Source organism: Tarenaya hassleriana, unplaced genomic scaffold (genome assembly GCF_000463585.1).
Source record: "Tarenaya hassleriana unplaced genomic scaffold, ASM46358v1 Cleome2, whole genome shotgun sequence".
Taxonomy (NCBI): Eukaryota; Viridiplantae; Streptophyta; class Magnoliopsida; order Brassicales; family Cleomaceae; genus Tarenaya; species Tarenaya hassleriana.
The window spans coordinates 2282271-2302449 of record NW_010965372.1 but is presented as its reverse complement, the minus strand read 5'-3'; the positions used below and the strand labels follow the sequence as shown (position 1 = coordinate 2302449).

The window sequence follows — 20179 nt, the reverse complement described above, 5'->3', positions numbered from 1 at the left end:
CGTATTTATATATATATATATATATATATATACATATATATGTTGTGCATAAATGAAATGGGTATAATAATTGAAAATATTTTATGTTATCTTCAGGTGGCTATGATAAGGAAGAGAAAGCAGCAAGAGCTTACGACCTCGCAGCTCTCAAGTACTGGGGTCCCACAACCAGTGGCGGACCTACGTGGAGATGAGTGGGGGCACTGGCCCCCACTGTTTTTTTCCTTTTAAAAATATTAGTTATAAAATTTAATAAAATTTTAAAAAAATATGTTAATGCCCCCGCTAAAAATTTCTCACGGACCCCACTAATTTGATTTTTTTCATATATTTTGTGATGTTAGTTAATAAAAAAAATTAGTCTATTGTTTTTTTGTTATTTTCTATTTTCAAGTTTTTTACTTTTTTTAGACAAATAAAAAATATTGTCAATTTAATTATAATAAAATAAAAACTAAAATAAAAGAAGAAATATTTGTAAAAATTGTAAATTTAAATAATCTTTGTTATTTTTTATTTATTTGTTTTTATATGTTTATTATACTTATAAATTTATCTGTATATATATTTATTGAATTTTTATTTGATTTAGTAGAAAGTTCAACCGATAATTTACTAAAAAAAGAGAATAAATCTTTTGATGATTGAAAATGAAAGAACCTCAATATCCTTCTGAAGCGGAATTAAAGAAGTAACCAACCCCACAACTACCACTAATTTCCCGGTAATTCTGAAAATTTTGATTTATAGAATTGGTTATACCATTTTTGTTTAGTAGTATTGAATAAAATCGTGTATAATTGAGGTTATAGATTTCAAACTACGAGGCTGAACTCGAGGAGACGAAACACACGACGAGGCAAGAGTTTGTTGCCTCACTTCGACGGTAATTAGTTTCTTACTCCTAATTAATAGCTTTGATCAATGAGATTTTGTTGTCACTCTCTTTACAAACTGTAAAAATATTTCGGCACAAGCGTAAATTTGTGTTACTTGTATGTTTGTGGCAGGGGAAGAAAAAGCAGCGGATTTTCGAGAGGCGCATCCATCTACAGGGGCGTCACGAGGTCCGTTTACACGGCATACATCTGACGTTCATGTTCAATTTTCAAAAATAAGAAATTAAAATTTCCCCACTTTATTCAAATAGAAAAGTATTTTTTTCCCAAGCCAATAGTATATATTTCAATGAAAATATTAATTTTAGTGAAAGATTTGTCACGCATTTTTTGCAGACATCATCAGCATGGGAGGTGGCAGGCCCGAATAGGACGAGTTGCGGGCAACAAAGACCTTTACCTCGGCACCTTCAGTAAGTTTTCACTCGTGTTCTGTAAATACTTTTGTAATTACTTGGGCACAATGCCTAAAATGTATATCGTTCTTAGTATGGTGTTACCATTCAATTAGAAACGTAGGCACATAGTATATATACGGGCTTAATGTACATGTTTTGAATCGGCATAGGCACTCAAGAAGAGGCGGCAGAGGCGTACGACATAGCGGCGATCAAATTCCGAGGCTTGAACGCAGTCACAAACTTCGACATCAGCCGCTACGACGTGGAATCGATGGCAAGCGGAAATCTTCCGATTGGAGGAGGACTCGTTCCCAACCGGTCCAAGACATCCTCGTCCGACAACAATACCCTTGACCGCCTGTGTCCGCCCCATTTCAACGTGGCCGCGTCCACTCCCGGACCCGATCCCTCGGCAATATTCCCCGTCAAGACGGACTCGTCTGTTCATCATCATCATCATCATCATCATTATTGGTCTAACGTTTTCGGCCTAGCGAACACCGCATCGCTCGTGCAACAAGGCAGAGACAGCCTCGTGCCCTTGGTCGGGAGTGAAGGGTACAACGGTAATTCCGCATCGGGCGTGGCCTCGACATCGACTATGACGATAGGTAACAACAGCGTTTCAGAGTCTTACCAATCGGCAAAGCCGAATCTCTCTCTTTTGCAGACTCCCATCTTTGGAATGGAATGAGGAATGAGCTCAGCCCACTGGAAAAAAAAACCAACAAAAAAGAAAATAAAAGTTTCAAGGAGCTGGTATACATGTGTTTCAATATTTTTGTCTCTTAATCAAACGTTAGGGATCATGTAAAATTTAAAGATATTGGTTTATAATTAAATACCATTCAGAAAACTTCGGATCGAGGCAGTGTTTGAACCTGATTTTTTTATATTATGATTTGATGTGGATCTGACGATACTAATTATTAACTCTTCTTTTGGGTACATCTTTATGGGATTTTTTTTTCCTTTTTCATCCTTCTGCTGCTGACGTTATGGTTTTGATGAACTGTTTATGAATAAACCCGTAAAAGAGATCCCATCTCTTTCCGACAAAGATCTTTGGAGTTTTTTGTTACATGTATATAAGGATAACCCATCTTGCTGAGATATGTACATTCTAGTTTTCACAAGGAAAATTGCTTTTGACATAATTTATTTTAAAAAAAAACATTTGGTATGTGCCAATAAATGTTCATTTCAATCAGCAGCCACGCTTATAATCACCTCTGATTTTTGATTTTCGTGGACAGTGGTTACAATGCGCATTATCTAAAACTAAAAGGGCATTAGATGAAGTAATTCGATTTTATGAAAACGAAGCGTTTTGGTATACCGGATTACACAGTTCCGGCGCTGTGGGAGCCGTTACAAGTGAAAACATTTACGGTTTTGGCATTGTCCTCCAGATTTTCTACACGCCATCTGGACCAAATCGATAGTTATGACGGTGACGTAGTAAAATCTTTGAAATAAACGGGTGGATCGGTCCCAATATTCAATCACAAGTGTAACGATTTCCAAACGTTCATACCTAGAAATGGACCCGAAACCGTACACTTAAAGATTAAGAAGCTACGTTCAACTACAAATTTGGACAGTTTGTACCACAGGGGACCTCTAGTTCAACATCATGTAACATTGCTTTCGTGACGTCTTTATATGGAAAAGATCACAATCCATCCCTTGTGGCCCTGAATGTGCTCTCTTTTTCGCCCCGGAACGCTTCCTCTTCAATCATATGTATGGACAGAAGGAAAAATCCATCTATATAATTGAGAAAGTTTACCTTTAAAAAAAAAAACGAGTTGTAGCGAGAGATGGATCCGTTAGGTCAAGAACCGAGAAGCTTCGAGCATCCACAATTCTTGAGTATGTCACTTTTAGTTTTCTTGATTATATATTTCTTATTTAAGAAACCGAATCTATACGGAGGAATCTTATGGAATTTTTTTTTTTTTCTGTTTCAGTTCCTTTTATAGGAGTTATGTTAGGTTTGGCCCTTCTGTGTGTTTTGATTGGATGCTTGGATAGGAAGGGACTTCTGAAAAGCAAAGTCGTCGCAACAAGCGATGATACGGACCAGACAAGACCCCGCCAGCAACTGGTCTGGTCCGATCACGGCCAGATAGATGTAGAAGTGTCCCCACCAGAAGTATTTCTAACCATTCCAATGGAGAGACTCTTGCGGGAGATAGAGAACGAGAAACCCATCAAATTCTCAGCTTACGAGATCGAGGCCTTAACCAATAACTTCTCCACAGTTCTCGGTTCCGGTGGTTTCGGCACAGTTTACAAAGGCGAGTTTCCGAACGCTGTCCCAGTGGCCGGGAAAGTTTTGACGAGTAATTGGAACAAGAAGAGAATGGAGGAGCAGTTCATGGCGGAAGTCAGAGCTATCGGAAGGACGAGTTGCGGGCGAGAGCTCTCGTCTACGAGTTCATGGAGAATGGTTCTCTGGACCGTCTGTTATTCGACGCGGAAAAGGCTGTGGAGTGGGAGAAGCTGAGGGAAATCGCCATCGGTACAGCAAAAGGGCTCGCTTATCTCCACGAGGAATGCCTCATTCACTACGACATCAAGCCGGCGAACATACTCCTTGACGGTGACTTGCGACCCAAGGTTTCAGATTTTGGTCTGGCCAAGTTCTGCAGCATCGACGTCAGCCTGGTACGTACACCTCAGCTGTTCAAGAGTTGTCCTAACGTATAATTTGCTCCTGTATTCGATATTATCTTTTTTATGACAAGATTACGATGACGGGATGCCGAGGGACACCTGGATATGCAGCTCCAGAGCTGTGGGAGCCATTTCCAGTGAGCCGCAAGTGCGATGTCTACAGTTTTGGCATCGTTCTGTTTGAGATAATTGCGAGGAGAAGGCACCACGACCTGAGCGAAGAAGACGAGACCAAACAATGGCTTCCACGTTGGGCATGGCATGCATTCAACAATGGCGATCTCACTTCAATGCTTTCGGAGTTGGGGATAGAGGAGAGGCACATGGAGAATGCTGTAAGGATGGCTCTGACAGCTCTTTGGTGCGTTCAGACCAGACCAGAGGCAAGACCCAAGTTTAGCAATTTAGGTCAGATGCTGGAAGGAGTCTTGGAAATCGAGCCGCCTCCATTTCCGTTCAAGCACGTCCAAGGAATTATACAGAGCTTTTCATCCGCAACGTCAGAATCCATGCATGCAGATCATGTTGTTATGGAGATACAATCTTTATGAAAGTTTTTTTTAAAAAAAATTGTACGTATATAGTAGAAACCAGATAGTGGTTTTGACTTTTGATATGTCAATAGTATTGAGATTATCACGAGTAGATAACACTGCAGAAGAAACCATATGAATATACAGAGAGAAGATTTCTATCTTCGAACACAACAGAGACAGAGAATCCGACATTACAGAGTTCATGATAAAATATTTACTCTGTTTTTGTACTCCGCATTAGGCATCGACGTAAAAGATGCAATCCCATTAATTAACGGCCCGGAGGGAGTGCCCCTCAGAACGCTGCTGCATTTGGAAAGACCCCGCAACTATCTGAAATTGCATTCTAGCCCCCAAAAAAGATGAACAGGGAAAAACACACACAGAAATCTAGGGAAAGTGTCCGAGGATTTCCCACGGGCACGTTTTGAGGATGAGTATAGATTCGGAGGATCCAAAGAAGACCTCACGTTTTCCTATTGGTTGATGATGTGAAACCACGGGATGCGTTCTCATATTTCTTTTTGTTTCCCACGTCATACCTTTTTTCTTTTTCCTTATTTTCAGGTGAAAAAAACACGATGTTAATGACGGATTAAATATTTTTAGAAAGTTGAATCTGGGCTTTAATTTTTTTTATTTTCCCTGAACAAATGTGACATTTACCGACACAGTTTCGATTTCAATGGATGACTTAAAAAAAAAAAATCCGAGATCTCATGTGACACATGAAAATACAAAAAGTCGGAGAAGGAAAATTTAGAAAGTTAATATATAAAAAAAGAGTCAGTAAACAGATTATAATAAAAAAAAAGAGATGATAATTAGGTTCGGTTTATACTTAGTCCCTGAAACAGCCAATGTGGCCTCTTCTTCTCCTGATCCAACGTCGTACTCGAACTGCTCATCGGTGTGCTTGGTCCGCTGCAATCCTGATTTTTATTATTGTTATTATTATTGTTATTACAATTATCCGATCTAAACGACGTCGTTGTCGAGTCCATATCCATGTTGTTGTTGGTGGTAGCCATGGTTTCCCTCTGGTGATAGGATCTTGAAGTCGACGAAGAAGACATTCCGACGCTCAAAGTCAGTTCTAGTTCGCTCTCGTCCATCAAATCTGAACCGTTCGTTCTCCCGAGATCGACGGCCGAGATTTCTCTCGCGGGGCTCTCGAGGTCGACGCCTGCCGAGCAACTTCCGCTTCTCTCTCTCGAACTCTGATGATTGTTGTTGTTGCTGCTGTTGATGTCGAGCAAAAAGAAGCTGTTGTTGTTGTAAGAAGCGGTTGGTGGTTGAGATGTTAGGTTAATAATGTTAGGACGGTTATTAGTCCACAGTCGTCTCTGTCTCTTCAGCTCCTCCATCATCATCTTTTGCACACTGTATACTCTATGCAGCTCCCTTACCTGCCATTTTATTTATTTTCCCCGTTATTTTCCTCATATATATATATATATATATAAGTATAACCCAGAAGAAATGTTGCACCAGTTAGAAATGGAACCCTAGATCGAATGCTTTACAAATGTACTATATATATCCAGTCTCTTAGGATTTATGGATAAATTCTCTCGTTTACATTAATGCAAGCAATTAACCAGTGTTCATGTATATTTGTGCGTGCGTGTGTATATACGTACCTGGTGCTTGAAAATATCTTCTTGGGCTTGCATTGTCTTTCGGATGGATTCGATGTTCTGCTTGTCGAGGAACCTATCCATGGGCCTAACCCTAAAGCGTCCCTCGTCCTCGCCGGTCAACTCCTTTGACTGCCGACACCTCCGGCGATCACCAATTCTTCTGAATCCGATCTTAATGTTGCTTTCTGGAAGAGGGTTTATCGCAATTCGCTCGATGATCTCCGTTCCCATGCCTGAAAATGTACACAGTTCACCATATTGACCCAAAAAAACGAACCTTTTTTCAAGAAATATTCAATCGCCGAGAGGAAAGCAAGAAAATAGAAAAGAAAAAAATGGAACTTTTAAAGAAGATATATACATGAGGATGATGGAGTTATCGTCAGAGACCACTAAATTGAAGTGAGGGGTGTTGTGCTGTGGACCGAAGAAGCTTGACTAGTGGTGGGAAGAAAGACCTCTGAGATTTGCAACTCTTTGTCTTGTATTGATGTCTTGTCCAAATGAAATGACCTTTTTTTCCTACACGTCGTGCCAATTTAGTACCCAAACCCAACATAGACATGCTTGTCCCACCAATAACACACCACACAAAAAAAAAACAAGTTCCAGAACTCTTTCCTTTTTTTTTTTGTTTTTTCTTTGCGATATTTTCCAAAGAAACGCAAAAACGGCAGTAAATATAACGCATCTATTTTCTAGGCCACAAGATTGGAATATATATGGGGCCGGTACGAATTACTACGTGAAATTTAATTTAAATTTTTATTTGTGGGTGGTCGATCGGTCAAATATTCCGTGGGGGGTTATAGCTGGTCAATGGGTGCAATAAACGCTACGTACGGTCTAGATAGCAACAACTGAAATTGAATTGTGGTAATTAAATGGTCTCTTTCTCATCTTCTCTACTTCCTTTTGGTTTCAAATGTCTAAAAATGGAGAGATTCTTGAGTTTAGATAAAGAAGGAGAACTCTGTATCTGTCAATCCACACTCAGAATCAAGGAAAGTTTAGTAGACATATAAGATTTTTTTTTTTTTTTGAAAAAACAAGAACTTAGAGAAACATATGAATGATATTCAAACAGATTATAGATGGATGGACAAATAGATCCATGGGTTCATTGGTTTGATTATCACACAATACAAAGCAACACTTTATCATCAAAGTTTCCACTTACTCTTGTTTCTTCCAAAACAAAAGTCTGGACATATATATATATATATAGATGTGTGTGTGTGTGTGTACGTCCATACACGCTCACATGCGCTCCCACCAGCATGATAAGGTAAGGTCATGGCTATCGAGAACAAGAGTAGACCGTACTAATTATATGATATACATGATCTTAGGTCAAAATTGATATCTATACATATATATAAAAAGCGAAGAGCGAAGAGAACATAAGCCTCATGTATATATATATATATATGGCTATTGGAAACGTATACGTATATGTTTATATTATGCATATCCAGAGCTTGACATAATTTATGTAACGGCTACTGATTAATGACACCATAACTGCAGTGGACTGACTAACCGACAAACTAAAGAAAAACAAGGATCAGATATATCTAAGCCCGAGCCAAAAGCTGGTGTCAATGTAAAGCAATGCACTGAATCGGTCCAATAATTTTGATTCACAGACGATAATACCAAAGCAAAATATCTCTGTTACTTTTCATGCATTTGTGTGTATGTATCAACGAATTCATATCTATCCCACACCAAAACCCTTGCTCTAATCCCTCGCCTAGACACTCACTCTGCTTGTGTGTGTATGAAATCTCCCAAGGGGAAACAACTAATGAACTTTGGAAGAATAAAAATCATATTCTACGATCATATAATGATATGATTATATGTATATACCTGAAAAGAAGTGTGAATCTTTCCCAGGGAAGCTCATTGATCTCATGTTCCAAAGATCATATGCCACATAGCTTACACCTCCTCCAGACGCATGACATATATAATATGTTCTTGATGAATTTGCTCCAAGCAGAAGATCGATCAAGAAAAAGGAAACTCAGAGATATGAAAAGGGTAGGCTTCTAAAGCCAACTGGGGAAGAGAGAGAGAGAGAGAGAGAGAGATGGGAATGGGTTATCTAACTAAGCAGAGTTATTGCTTAAAATCAATAAGCATAGATTAGAAAGAGTTTAATGATTTTTTTTATTTATAAAAAGGGCATTTTGACAGGCTGTGGAGGAAGCAAGCAAGGAAAAAGCTGAGCTTCATATGCTGAGCTTTCTGCCCTTCTCATTATTCTCACTTAAAAAGACAGACAAAACAATACTTCTTTTTCTATCTATCTATACATACATATATGTACATATATACATATATGCGTGTGTGTAAACAGTTGATTTTTTTTTACTGTATTATTAACTCATGGTTTAATTTATTTACCATCGTCGTTGAGAGAAAGCTTCCCTTAAAATATTTATAAAATTGGAAAAGTGTAGAGAAAATAAATGTGGCATGCAAAGGTTGATCCCGTTTTATTTTTATTTTTTTTGTATTATTATTTACTTCATTTGAATGCATTTGTAATCTTAAACGATACAGAATAGATTCTGATGCCGGATAAGTTGGTTGTTCTTTCTTTATTATTTATTTAATGGGTGTATAGGGAATGTATACACTACATGTAAGTATATTTGTGGATATTGCATGCGTATATTATTATTATTATTATTCGGTACAGATCAATGAGATTTGGACAAGATTTAATAAAAATAAGAATATGTGGGTTATGAGCGAGATATTCCAGACAAAGTCCTCACTGGACCCGATCAAGATATGCATGAACCATGAAAACCTAAAACCAAACAAAGAATTTACATTTTTATTGTTATATATATACGTACATATACATTATTAAAAAAAAATATAATCGGAGACAACCTTTCTATCTTGCTTTAACTAGGTGATTTGGTTTTGCATTATTTTTGGAAATTTTAACGATTCCCTTTTTATGTATTTCCTAAAAATATATGTATAATTATATTACTCATCATCATTATCCGTACTGCTACCTTCCGACCATACCCAGAAAGCCACGTCTCTCATGATTGCCATTTTTAATCTGACACCAATATTTTCTAGGTATATTCTCCTTTATAACACAAAGATATACGAATTTTTCAATGATTTATTAACCTTATGTGAATAATACTCCTAAAAAAAATATTTTGAAATTAGTGACGATGAACGGAGTAGTGTACATATTGGTTCTATGTCGTCATTCATAATGTAAATCTTTACATGTATATATAGTTTAATTCTATAAAATATTGAACTAATAACTGAATGTAAATCTTTCTCTAAATTAGACATGGGACCATAGAAAACACCCTAGAAATGGAGTTTAAATTTCGTCGGCACAAAATAAATATAAGGTTTGGTACGCACTGAGCACATGCTTCAATGGGCATTCGAAATTTATTTAAAAGATATTATATGGTTGGTCATTTAGTTTTATGTTTCGGATTTATTTTATCTTTAAATTAATCAATAGAGAGAAAATGAAAAAAAAATACGGCCTGTCTTCTACTTGTTTCGCCTCCCCCCTTCAAAGAAATCTTCGGCGAACATGGGGCTCAGATTACTCACCGACTTCTATTAATTATATGAAACAATCATATTATTTATTATTAATTACCATTTATTATGGTATGTATATAAAATCCTACGCATGTTTCTAGGCACATCTGTTTCGCCCATATTATACTGTATACGTGTAAGCGAGGACGTATTAGCTATTGGAATATATATATATATATATATATAATCTTATTTTATATTTTTATTAAATATTAATAATTAATTATTGATATATTATTACACATATTTATACTTAGTTGCCGGCGCATGAAGGTTCATATCTCATGGGCTATGTAGTAGTACTCGAATTCGGATCCCAAAATCATACTTAATTATATTCAATTTTTTTTTTAAAAAAATGGTCTCGATAGATTTGCGGTGTAATATTTAATGTAAATGATTCTAGCAAGGAAAATAAATGATTCCAGCGGCGGATGCATGCGTTTATTATAAGTTTTAAAACTAACAAAATAATGTTAAGTTAAAGAGGGGACAAATAAAGAGAGCAGGCTGGATTGGGCGGAGAGCCATGTGAGTGAGAAGGAAGACGGAAATCGGAGAATTATGCAATATAATTATATAATTAATCATATAACATGAAAAGCTTAATTATTAATTAATTTATGCACCCTGAGACCAATAATAACATCTAATACTATATATTTATATATGCACATATATATATATAAGTTTAATTAGCGACATAATTATTGCTTCTGGCTTAAACACGATCAGATCTTTTAGAATGTGATTTCAAAGTTTGAATCTCTGCAAGTCAACCAAAAAAAAAATCTTTATGAGTTCCAGATTGTGATTTCCTCATGGCAATCTATCGACATTACCTATTTTCATATCGTAAAACGGAGATTAAACCTCTCGCGTTTATAGTATCTAGTTCTATAATTAATTGATATATACCGAATAACATGTATTTATTATTAATTACCACGAATATTATCCCATTAATTATTTCCACATATATCAAAAAAGGCATGGACCGATATATTCTAACATCCACCACAATGGAACACAATTGTTAAAAGGAATCTGTTTGGAACACTGCAAATCGAGGAAACTTCAAACCTAACAGAGTTGGTTACCTAGAACAAGAAAAAAACAAAAAACTAACAACGATTAGCCTTATCTACACACACACAAAAAAAAAAAAAAAATCGGATGATGTTCGTATAATGGATGAATTGATCGGTGTAATTAAGCAACGCAATTTATAAATTTAATACATAATTCATAGTTTGGTCGTCTTCCCATGCTGCTTACAACAAATTGGAATTCATCAGACAAAACTATCCACTTGGTGACCATTTACACAAAGCTCCAAACCAAGTCCAACACCAACAGCAAACTCAAACACGCAATCTATGTCATATAAAAAGAAAGATTCCTAAGAGATTGTAGGGAGCACAAGGGGGTTGTCTTGGCCATTATCGCAATAGAGAAAAATGAATATAATAATAATAATGAAATTGGTATCATAATGTGATCAGAGAAAAAGATAATATTTGGAGAGAGAAAGAGGAGGAGGCCCTACGGAAGAAGTGACGGCATGTGGAAGCAAAGGGGGACTCTTCGTCTTTTTAAGGTTAAAAAAAGGGTTGAAGCACGCGTTGTAGCCTTTCTAACCCACACACTTCTCTGTGTGTTTGGACCCTCTTGTTTTCCCACTTTTTTATATATATATATATATATATATATATACACACACATCATGATATATGCATTTTAGTATATTGTATTCACATTTATGGAATATATCATATAACTGCTATACATATATCTTGGTAGAGAACCTTGTGTATGCATAAGATATAGTAAGTCACATGAACTTTTTGTTACTTGAAGAATACTTTTTTTTCTCCTTTGTATCAATTAACGTTATCAACGCTTCTAATCTCGTCTCAAATATTTTCACATTGTTATGCAACAATATGTTATAATATATTTTTTTTTTATGGAAAGAGCTTTCTGAATATTTACCTAACCTAACTGTCTCGTTTATAAAGAAAAATACATTTTTTTTACAAGGAAAAAAGAAACCAGTAGAGACTATATTTCATTGGTCGTAGGAATGAATTTTGTGGTGCCTAATTAATCTTACATAAAATAAATGAGATCGAGACAGAAAGGTTAAGATCATAATAGAAAGATAACCACGACATCATTAGGGTAAGTTTCTTACTGTTCGTTGGTCCCATTGACACGTGTCAAAGACCCAGATGGATGAAAAAATGGGCCGTCGTCATGTGGTTTCTACAAGTGCACGTTCTCCACTTGTCACTTTATTATTCGATCTCTATTAGATTAGCTTATCTTCTATTAGATACTCTCGCTGCCTTCGGCCTTTTTGTTTTCCTCTCTAAATTCACTTTTTGGTTGGAAATTTTTTTCCGGCTGAAAACGAAGTCTTGAATACCGAATTCTAGGTATATAACACTCACACCATGCGTGAATTATTTTTTGGCTTTCATATATATGTGTGTGTGTGTGTGTGACCTCGGACGATATATTTGATATCTTTACACGTGGACAAAAAAACTATATCATATGGTCCATGTCTGACATATTTTCACAAATAATTTTCGGACACTAAAGATAAAAGGCAGTGACGCGATCATAAATAAATGAAACATGAAATGTGTCAAAGGATCATTAGCAAGAGTTTCACATCATGTAGATAGATTCCCCATTAATATCTTTAATTACTTAGTTTACACGAAGCTTCAGCCGATCTAAGCATGGCATTTAGTTACACTAAAAACACATATAATATAAGGTATATGTTTATATATTCGAAGAATTCGTGATTTTACATATTTATTTAAAACAACAGGGGCAACCCTTCAACCAAAAAAGAAACTAGGACAACCTCAGCAACTCCCACATACAATGAATCGAGTTTTGGAATATGACTTTCTAACCAAGGAAAACAATAACGACAAAAAAATGCCAAATATAATTATTCTAAAATTCGGTAAGGAATCTCTTGATGGTCGAGCCAAAGATAATCTTCAGTGGATCCAAAAAAAAAAAATACTTATTTATTTATTTATTTATGGTTAAATAAATTATCTGGATTACACAAACAAATATCTTATTTATATCGATCCCACGTTGTTCTAATGTCCTTTATAATGTACTTCAATGGATTTACTCATTATGACACCTCAATAATTGTTGTCAATATCAACCTATTTTATCATTATATGACCGAAGTTCTTTATTAATAATTTTGCAATTAGCTAGTGCCCATTTGTCACTTGGACAAAGTGGATGTATATGTTGTAAAGCTACATATCATCTTGTCCAGATCTACCAACTCGAGACGCTTATTATATTCCAATTAACCATTTCTTTTATATGTTTTTTTAGTTATATCATCCTTTCATATGGCATATTATTTTAACATTAAAAATTTATACGACAGTTCATAAAAATGTGTACATATGAGTTCTTCAAAAGGAAAAATGTATCTAGACAAGAACCATAGTTTGTGTGGTTTGGATCGGCATTTAAAAGAATATGGTAGGATCACATGGAAGGGCCACTAGGGCTTGTTTCTTTAATAGTAGAGATAAAAGACAAGCGGGTTTATATTGTTCAACATAGAGGCAAGGCAACAAGGGAAGAGAGAGAGAGAGAGAGAGAGAGAGAGATCTTGATCTGCAAGAAGTTTAGTTGGGTCTTTGTGCAGATCCGATTGTGTCTCAGTAAAGAGGTCGTCGATCTCATGCCATTACACGACAGCATCAGTCTTGCTGGATTTCTCCCTTTTCCATCACACACACACACACACACACGCATATATATATATATACGTACACACACATAATTAATATCGTCTCATAAACAAATGTTCCATTTAAACGTAAGATAAACACATTCATGTGCATCCCCCCCCCACCAAAAAAAAAAAAAGAAAAAAGAAAAGAAAACATCGTTCATGCATATTTTAAATAAATACATGTTTCTCTTACGGCCACTGCACAAAAAAAAAAAAAAAAAAAAAAAAACCGAAAAAAAAAAAAAAAAAAAAAAAAAAAAACCGGGAGTAATATTCATGGGCTTTGGGACGAGATTAACATGGCCTGGGCCTTTGAAAGAAATTTACAGAAAATAATTTAAAAAACAAAAAAAGGCTTGTTTCGGCGTTGTTAATAAAAAGCCCAATCTGGAGAGCAAAACTCCGGCGTCCGTCACATCACACCGGTGGGAATTTTTCCCCGGAGAAGACCGAATTTGCAAGAACACCACGCATCCCCAGTATTTTCTCGGTGCGTACATCGGCTATCTATATATCTATATGTATATCGTTCATCTGCTTTTCTGTTTGTTTCGTGAGAAAAATATTTCGAACGAAATGCGTGGTCAGGTTCGCCTAGGTTTTTGACGTTGATACTAGGGTTTGTGGTAGTGGAGAGGTTATATGTGATCGCAGTTCTTCGAAAGCTTTCTTCTTTTATCGTTAATCCGAATGAACATTATTCTTGGCGTTTGCTTGATCAATTTCTTTGGTAGCCTACATGCGCGTTGGCAGTCGTGGGTATTTCCGATGATTGTATTGTTTAATTGTTGATGGGTAATTCTTCTCCAGTGCATTTATTTCGTTATTGTGTTATTCTGTTATTTGATTCTCTCTGCATTAAGAAAATCTTAATCTCTCAATCTGCTAGGACCAACCAGATAATTGCCCGTGATTTATGTTTGAATTTATCTGATTATGTGGATAATCACGGAAAAAAAGTTTGATCCTACAGCACCGGGAACCAGATAATTGCCCGTGTTTAAGGGAGCACTTCCATTTTTTCGGTATATTGGGGAAAACTAGATCTGTTTTGGAGCACTTGTTCATCCTGGGCATTGTTTGTTATTCATCACAATCTTGCATTCATGCTAGTGATATCACCATTGCTGTCGTCAAGTTAATCTTAGGAGGCGTTTGGTCGGGGTTAGGGATATATAGTCAAATAGGGTCTAGGATCAAGCATGTCTTGTTGACCCAGGGAATCATTTCATCGTCCATTACGTGATAGCCCGGGATAATTTGATGTGGCTGGCTGTGATCTCAGAAGAATTAGGAATGATTCCATGCTCTAAAAGTATCATAAAGTAATCAATAAGCATGATATTTTGAGGTTTGCCATCATGTCTTTGCTTCTCACTATTTCCTTTCCTTGTTGTCTTGATGGTCTCATTATTGAAATTCTCAAGGTTAATTATCGGAACAATACTTGGTTATATACAAGAATACAACTGCAGTTTCAATAGCAGCTATGGCGCTGAGATCAGTAAGCAGGAGGCTGGGGGGCAGACTAACGGCTCTACAATCTTCTGTGGCTTTGCTTCATTCTCATGCCACTAGCTTTGGTATCCCCTCAAGCTTATCTGTTTTCTCATTATTTGTTTTCTATCAAAATTTTTTATAAGGTCATGGCAAAATATACAAATGTATTTGAATAATCATTAATTTTTTTTTAAAAAGAAGTAATTAATATGAAATTCACATGGTGTTGGTATCACGTCTTCTCTCCATCCCTCTCTCTTTTTATCTCAGGGTTTAAAGAAGTACGAGAAGAAGATAAAAGTAAGCTGGTTGGTGATGTCTTCACTAGCGTCGCTTCAAGTTACGACATGATGAATGATCTGATGAGTGGTGGCTTGCACAGACACTGGAAGGATAGGTTAGTATATCTGTACATGTGTCCATAATGTTTCGTGGATTGTTTTTCTAGGTCCTGGATTTTGTTGATTTCAGTTTATTGATGTCAGACTTGTTGGGAAACTGAATCCATTTCCAGGGATGAAACATCTGGATGTGGCTGGTGGAACAGGTTAGCCGACTTTTTAGTTTCCTTTTTATGAACAAGTTGACAACATTTCCTTCTTATGGATGGTTTTCTGTAAATATATTTGTAAGAAAACAAGTGCTAAATATGGAGAAAGTTAGCAAAAGCCGGAGACTAACCTCTGTTTTATAGTACAAATTGTATTCTACATATTTCATAGATCTTTGTCAATGATTGTTTAAATTCACAGGGGATATTGCCTTCAGGATCTTTGATGCTGTAAATAGTGTCAAAAGAAGAGCGTTGGAGAAAGTAGATGAGGCCTCCCTTGAAGAAACTCAGATATACGTATGTGACGTTAACCCTAACATGTTAAATGTCGGGAAACAGCGAGCTGCTGAGAGAGGTAAAACATTTAGATGATCATGAGACTCAAACCGACTATAGAATTTCCTCCGTTTTCTCTTTTTCATGCGTGAGATTGTTTCACTTACAGGTATTGGACAAAACAAATCTCTGGTATGGATGGAAGGAGATGCAGAGGCCCTGAGTTTTGATGACAATTCAATGGATGGATACACTATTGCATTTGGGATTAGGAATGTCACTCACATTGAGAAAGCTCTGGCTGAGGCCTATAGGTAACGGTTACATTTCATCATCTTCACCCTCTTCCTGGCTTCGGATACAGAGTTACTGTTGGTTGAGAATGAGTAAAGATCTATCTGATTCTGATTGAATTCTTGTTAGTGTAATATGTAAATTTTATGAGACTCTTTCCACTTTTGGGTAGAGTACTGAAGCGGGGAGGAAGGTTTCACGTGGAGATAATCATGTTCCTGTAAGAAAATTTTCAATGCCGGTTAGTCAGTATATACGAATAGGAGTACTGAAGAGAGCGGCTTATGAACGCAGGAGAAATTCGCGGCCATGGTAGCGGAAGCTGGGTTTCAGAAGGTGGAATACGAGAATCTTGTTGGTGGAGTTGTCGCCATTCATTCTGGTCTAAAGCTCTAACCAACCAAATCTTCTTCCTTGGGCTTCAAGTTTTGTCTCTTTTTTTTTTTTCATTTTTCTATTCTAGCCTATAGAGATCAATTGTTCGTCATGAAAATAAATAATAGATAAATGTTTTTTGGGACAGGTTCTTCTTCGATTCTGTGTCGATGCGAAAGCAAATATGTTTGTACATAGATGTCTTTGGATCTCCCTAAGCGTATAGAAGTTGGTCCTTGGGTCTATTTTTGTGGTTTAACGCTTGTATAGTTTTCGTTCTCCTCCATTGGAAAGCCCAGCTAGTACTCGGCCCATTTTAAGTTGGGTCTAAGGCCCAAAGGCCCATATGATTCCGGCAAACCTCTACCTAGGGTTCTCGTTTCCCCTTGTTCTTCGTTTATATATATATACACACATTTGCACGCAAGGAGCTCTCTCCAAAGTGCCAGTCGCCGAAATTCGCCATCATCGTCGCAGCTCCTCGAGGAAGAAGAAAATGGGAGTGTTCACGTTTGTGTGCAGAAACAGCGGTGGAAAGTGGACGGCGAAGCAGCACGAGGGAGACCTCGAGGCTTCAGCTGCTTCCACCTACGAGCTCCAGCGTCAGCTCGTCCAAACCGCTCTCTCCGCTGACTCCTCCGGTGGTGTTCAGACGTCCTTCTCCCTCATCACCCCTACTTCCGCCGTCTGCCAGGTTTCTCTCTCTCTCTCTCTCTCTCTCATCAGCTCTTCCGGGATGGATTACTGGATCGCCAGATGTGTTTCGGTTTTGGTGTGATTTAGGATTTACGATTTACGATCGCCGTCATGTTGAAATTCTTCTATTATCTGATATTTTGTTTGTTGGATGATCGTTGGGAGTGTTGTGGATCGCCTGATTTAGTTCGATTTCTGTTTTTTTGGTATACATTTGCACTCCAGGATGTATGATCAAAGTGACCTTTCGATGCAAGCTTTGATCTTCATATGGTTAGTTTCTGAGATTCAGAGATTTGTAGCAATCCAAAAGTTTCCCATGTTCCTGTGTGATTGAACCGTATTCTTTTTCACGTTTGTTAGAATGTGCTTTGTTATTGGGATTTTGGATCTGGATGCCATGGTTCGACGGTTGATGATCGTTCTACATTTAGTGCATTAGCTCGGATGATGCACCATCCTTTTTTATTTGTTTGTCCCTGAACTTTTAGTGAGACAACACAACTTGATAGTAGTATAAGACATTGTTAACAAGATTCAAGGCTTGATTTTTTTGCATTATATGGAATTTGTTATTTTCAAGGTACCTTGTTTGACTGGTACTTGTATATGCTACTTCAGCATTTGCACCTGCTTGATGAATGTTTGGTTGCACTCAAAACCATCTATTCTCACTAGATTTTGTTTCTGGAAATATTACCATCTTCAGCAGGTTTCATATGTTTTGGTCTCCTGGTCTTACCAATAAAACTCATTTTGTAGAAAATAGAAATCTGGATGACCCGTTTGTCAATGATGGCTGTTCAAGTGATTCCTTTATGTATATATCAAGTAGATCATTGCCTCTAGAATCTGTGGTTGTGCAATAATGCACATAATCCTTGTGGATGCTCTGATAATGTTTACCGATTCTGAGAACTTGTAATGCGGAGCAGGTGGTTGTTGGTGGTGCCGTCGGTGGAGGATTCGTAGCAGGAGGAGCTGCTCCGGCTGGAGGTGCTGGTGGTGCATCCGAGACGGCGGCAGCCCCCAAGGAGGAAAAGAAGGAGGAAGTGGAGGAAGAGGAAGAAGGAGACTTTGGTTTCTCTCTCTTTGATTAGACTCGCCCCCCTTAAGGTTAGTTTTGAGCTGTGTTTCGGTCACCTCATCATTTGTGTGGTTTGGTACTCTGTTTTTTTAAGGTTTAATGGGGAGATGATTATTACGTTGTCATATGTTTTAAGAGAAGATTGCGATGCTATTTACCCTTTTTGAGATATTCTTCTTTCATTCGCTGTTTCCCCTTCTCTCCCCCCGCAAGCAAATGTGTAATAAGGTTAACGACTCCATGGATGCGCACACCGATTTGTCATAGGAAGCTCGATTTTTCTGTAATCAAATTATAGAAGAAATTTGAGTTTCCATACAAATGGGTTTAAGCTTCGAAATCTTCACTTCTCTAGTTAGTATATAGATCGCGCATATACGCCCACATGATATGTACATATAGATCTACGTAGGGATGTGATGGTATGTTTATATACGAGCAAGTGTACTTGAAAGGAGGCGTCTCCCATGTCTGCCTATGTGCATGAAACTGAAAATCGAAATTCTTGAATTTTAAAACAAGAGTCTTGCGTAATTCCAATTATCACAAGCGTGATTGCGAAGTCAATTACGTTTTCTTCTTTGGGGGGAGGAGAGTGTTCCGTTATACAAATTGGTAAAAAGTGATTTATACTTCATATAGCTTAAGCCTCGGCAGGCTTGATCGTGTCCCAGAGAGACCAAAGTGTCCGAACAAGACCATTTCATGTTTTCCACTCTCAGATTATTTTTTTCCTTAACGACGCGCTTAGCCTTTGAGTGTGCGCGACGCGCGTAAATATAGGAAACAACGACTACTTTGGAATTTCCACTCACAGTTAAATTAATTATCTACCAATTTTCCTTTTTTCTTTGAGCCAAAGAAAATAACTGGAATCTCTGTGTTTCACTTTTGCTTCCCAGTTTCCTTTGCGTAGAAAAATCGGCTGAGGAAGAGAAGTTTATTGGTCAATGGTGGTGTCTCTGCCATATTTCTCCTTGATTCTGTCAAGATTGTTTTCGATTTCTTTATTTCAAAGCCAAGAGAGAGAAAACGAATCGACGGAAGACCAAAATTAAAAAAAAGAAAAGGGGGAAAGGTCTTGAATCATCTTCTTCCGAGATGAAAAAGAATACCACTTGTATGTTTTAGGGGACATCTTCTCTCACTCTCTCTCTCTCCTTCCTTTTCGTCGTTCCTGGAGTTGCTTGTTGTTGCCCTAGATCTTGTTGAGGATCAAGCTGGATCCTTGAGATCTGGGTTCCGACAAAGATTCCGACCTTCTGTGTTCCACCATTCCGATTCAGCTGGATTTTTCAGGTACTGCAAAATCTCTTATTCGCTTCACCCAGAGTGCACGTTAGACACAGCATCAGAAGCTTTTTGGTCTTTTTCTTTTTCCCAGATCTGTGCTCCTTTCTCCTTCGGTATTCGAACGGTTCTTGAAATGGGCTTGCCTTTTTTTCTTTTTCCCCCGTGAAGGGTGTTAGATAAACTTATCTTGTAGCTTCAGATTTCAGTTTGGTCGGAAAAATTAGGCGAGTTTTGCGTGCACGTGAGCGAATGCCGTTCTGGGAATTCTACTAGATTCTCATATCACGGAAGAAACGTGCCTTTTCCGTTTCAATATTAAAAGAACAGACCCATTTCGCGTTTTGGGATTCATATGGGTGTTTTTAAGTTTTGGGTTTCAGAAGAATTGAATTTGAAGCATTGCCCTGTGTTCAGTGCTCAGTTCTTGCGGTTTTACTAACTACATGCTTCAGAAACTAGTCATTCTCATAGAGCTTGAAGTTTCTATTATATCTTTGTTTGGCCGACAATGCTTCCCGTATTTGTCGACAGTT

At 37.3% G+C, this 20179-nt stretch overlaps 4 protein-coding genes and 2 pseudogenes across 4 annotated transcripts in view; 5 read left to right on the top strand and 1 right to left on the bottom strand.

Moving 5' to 3' along the window:
- The window catches only part of LOC104811784 (AP2-like ethylene-responsive transcription factor AIL5), a 4049-nt gene extending 1884 nt beyond the window's left edge, over positions 1-2165 (top strand). The window contains exons 5-10 of the mRNA XM_010538602.1: positions 97-171; positions 693-724; positions 813-886; positions 1017-1067; positions 1236-1312; positions 1468-2165. Of these exons, the coding sequence (XP_010536904.1) occupies positions 97-171; positions 693-724; positions 813-886; positions 1017-1067; positions 1236-1312; positions 1468-1994 (836 nt within the window). The 3' untranslated portion in view covers positions 1995-2165. The remainder of the gene's footprint in view (positions 1-96; positions 172-692; positions 725-812; positions 887-1016; positions 1068-1235; positions 1313-1467) is intronic.
- Positions 2166-3086: 921 nt separating this feature from the next.
- LOC104811783 lies at positions 3087-4594 on the top strand (annotated as a pseudogene).
- Positions 4595-5261: 667 nt separating this feature from the next.
- On the bottom strand, positions 5262-8401 carry LOC104811782 (homeobox protein 5-like). The gene is made up of 4 exons (XM_010538601.1): positions 8037-8401; positions 6523-6683; positions 6162-6394; positions 5262-5927 (listed from the first exon to the last, which is right to left on the bottom strand). Exons 3-4 carry the CDS (start codon positions 6390-6392, stop codon positions 5343-5345), a joined length of 816 nt encoding a protein of 271 aa, XP_010536903.1. The 5' UTR covers positions 6393-6394; positions 6523-6683; positions 8037-8401; the 3' UTR covers positions 5262-5342.
- A 5669-nt stretch (positions 8402-14070) lies between these two features.
- LOC104811781 lies at positions 14071-18535 on the top strand (annotated as a pseudogene).
- On the top strand, positions 17025-18535 carry LOC104811780 (60S acidic ribosomal protein P3-2-like). The gene is made up of 2 exons (XM_010538599.1): positions 17025-17264; positions 18202-18535. Exons 1-2 carry the CDS (start codon positions 17067-17069, stop codon positions 18364-18366), a joined length of 363 nt encoding a protein of 120 aa, XP_010536901.1. The 5' UTR covers positions 17025-17066; the 3' UTR covers positions 18367-18535.
- Positions 18536-19211: 676 nt separating this feature from the next.
- Positions 19212-20179, top strand: part of LOC104811779 — a 5149-nt gene continuing 4181 nt past the window's right edge. The window contains exon 1 of the mRNA XM_010538598.2: positions 19212-19652. The gene's annotated coding sequence lies outside the window, so the exon portion shown is untranslated. The remainder of the gene's footprint in view (positions 19653-20179) is intronic.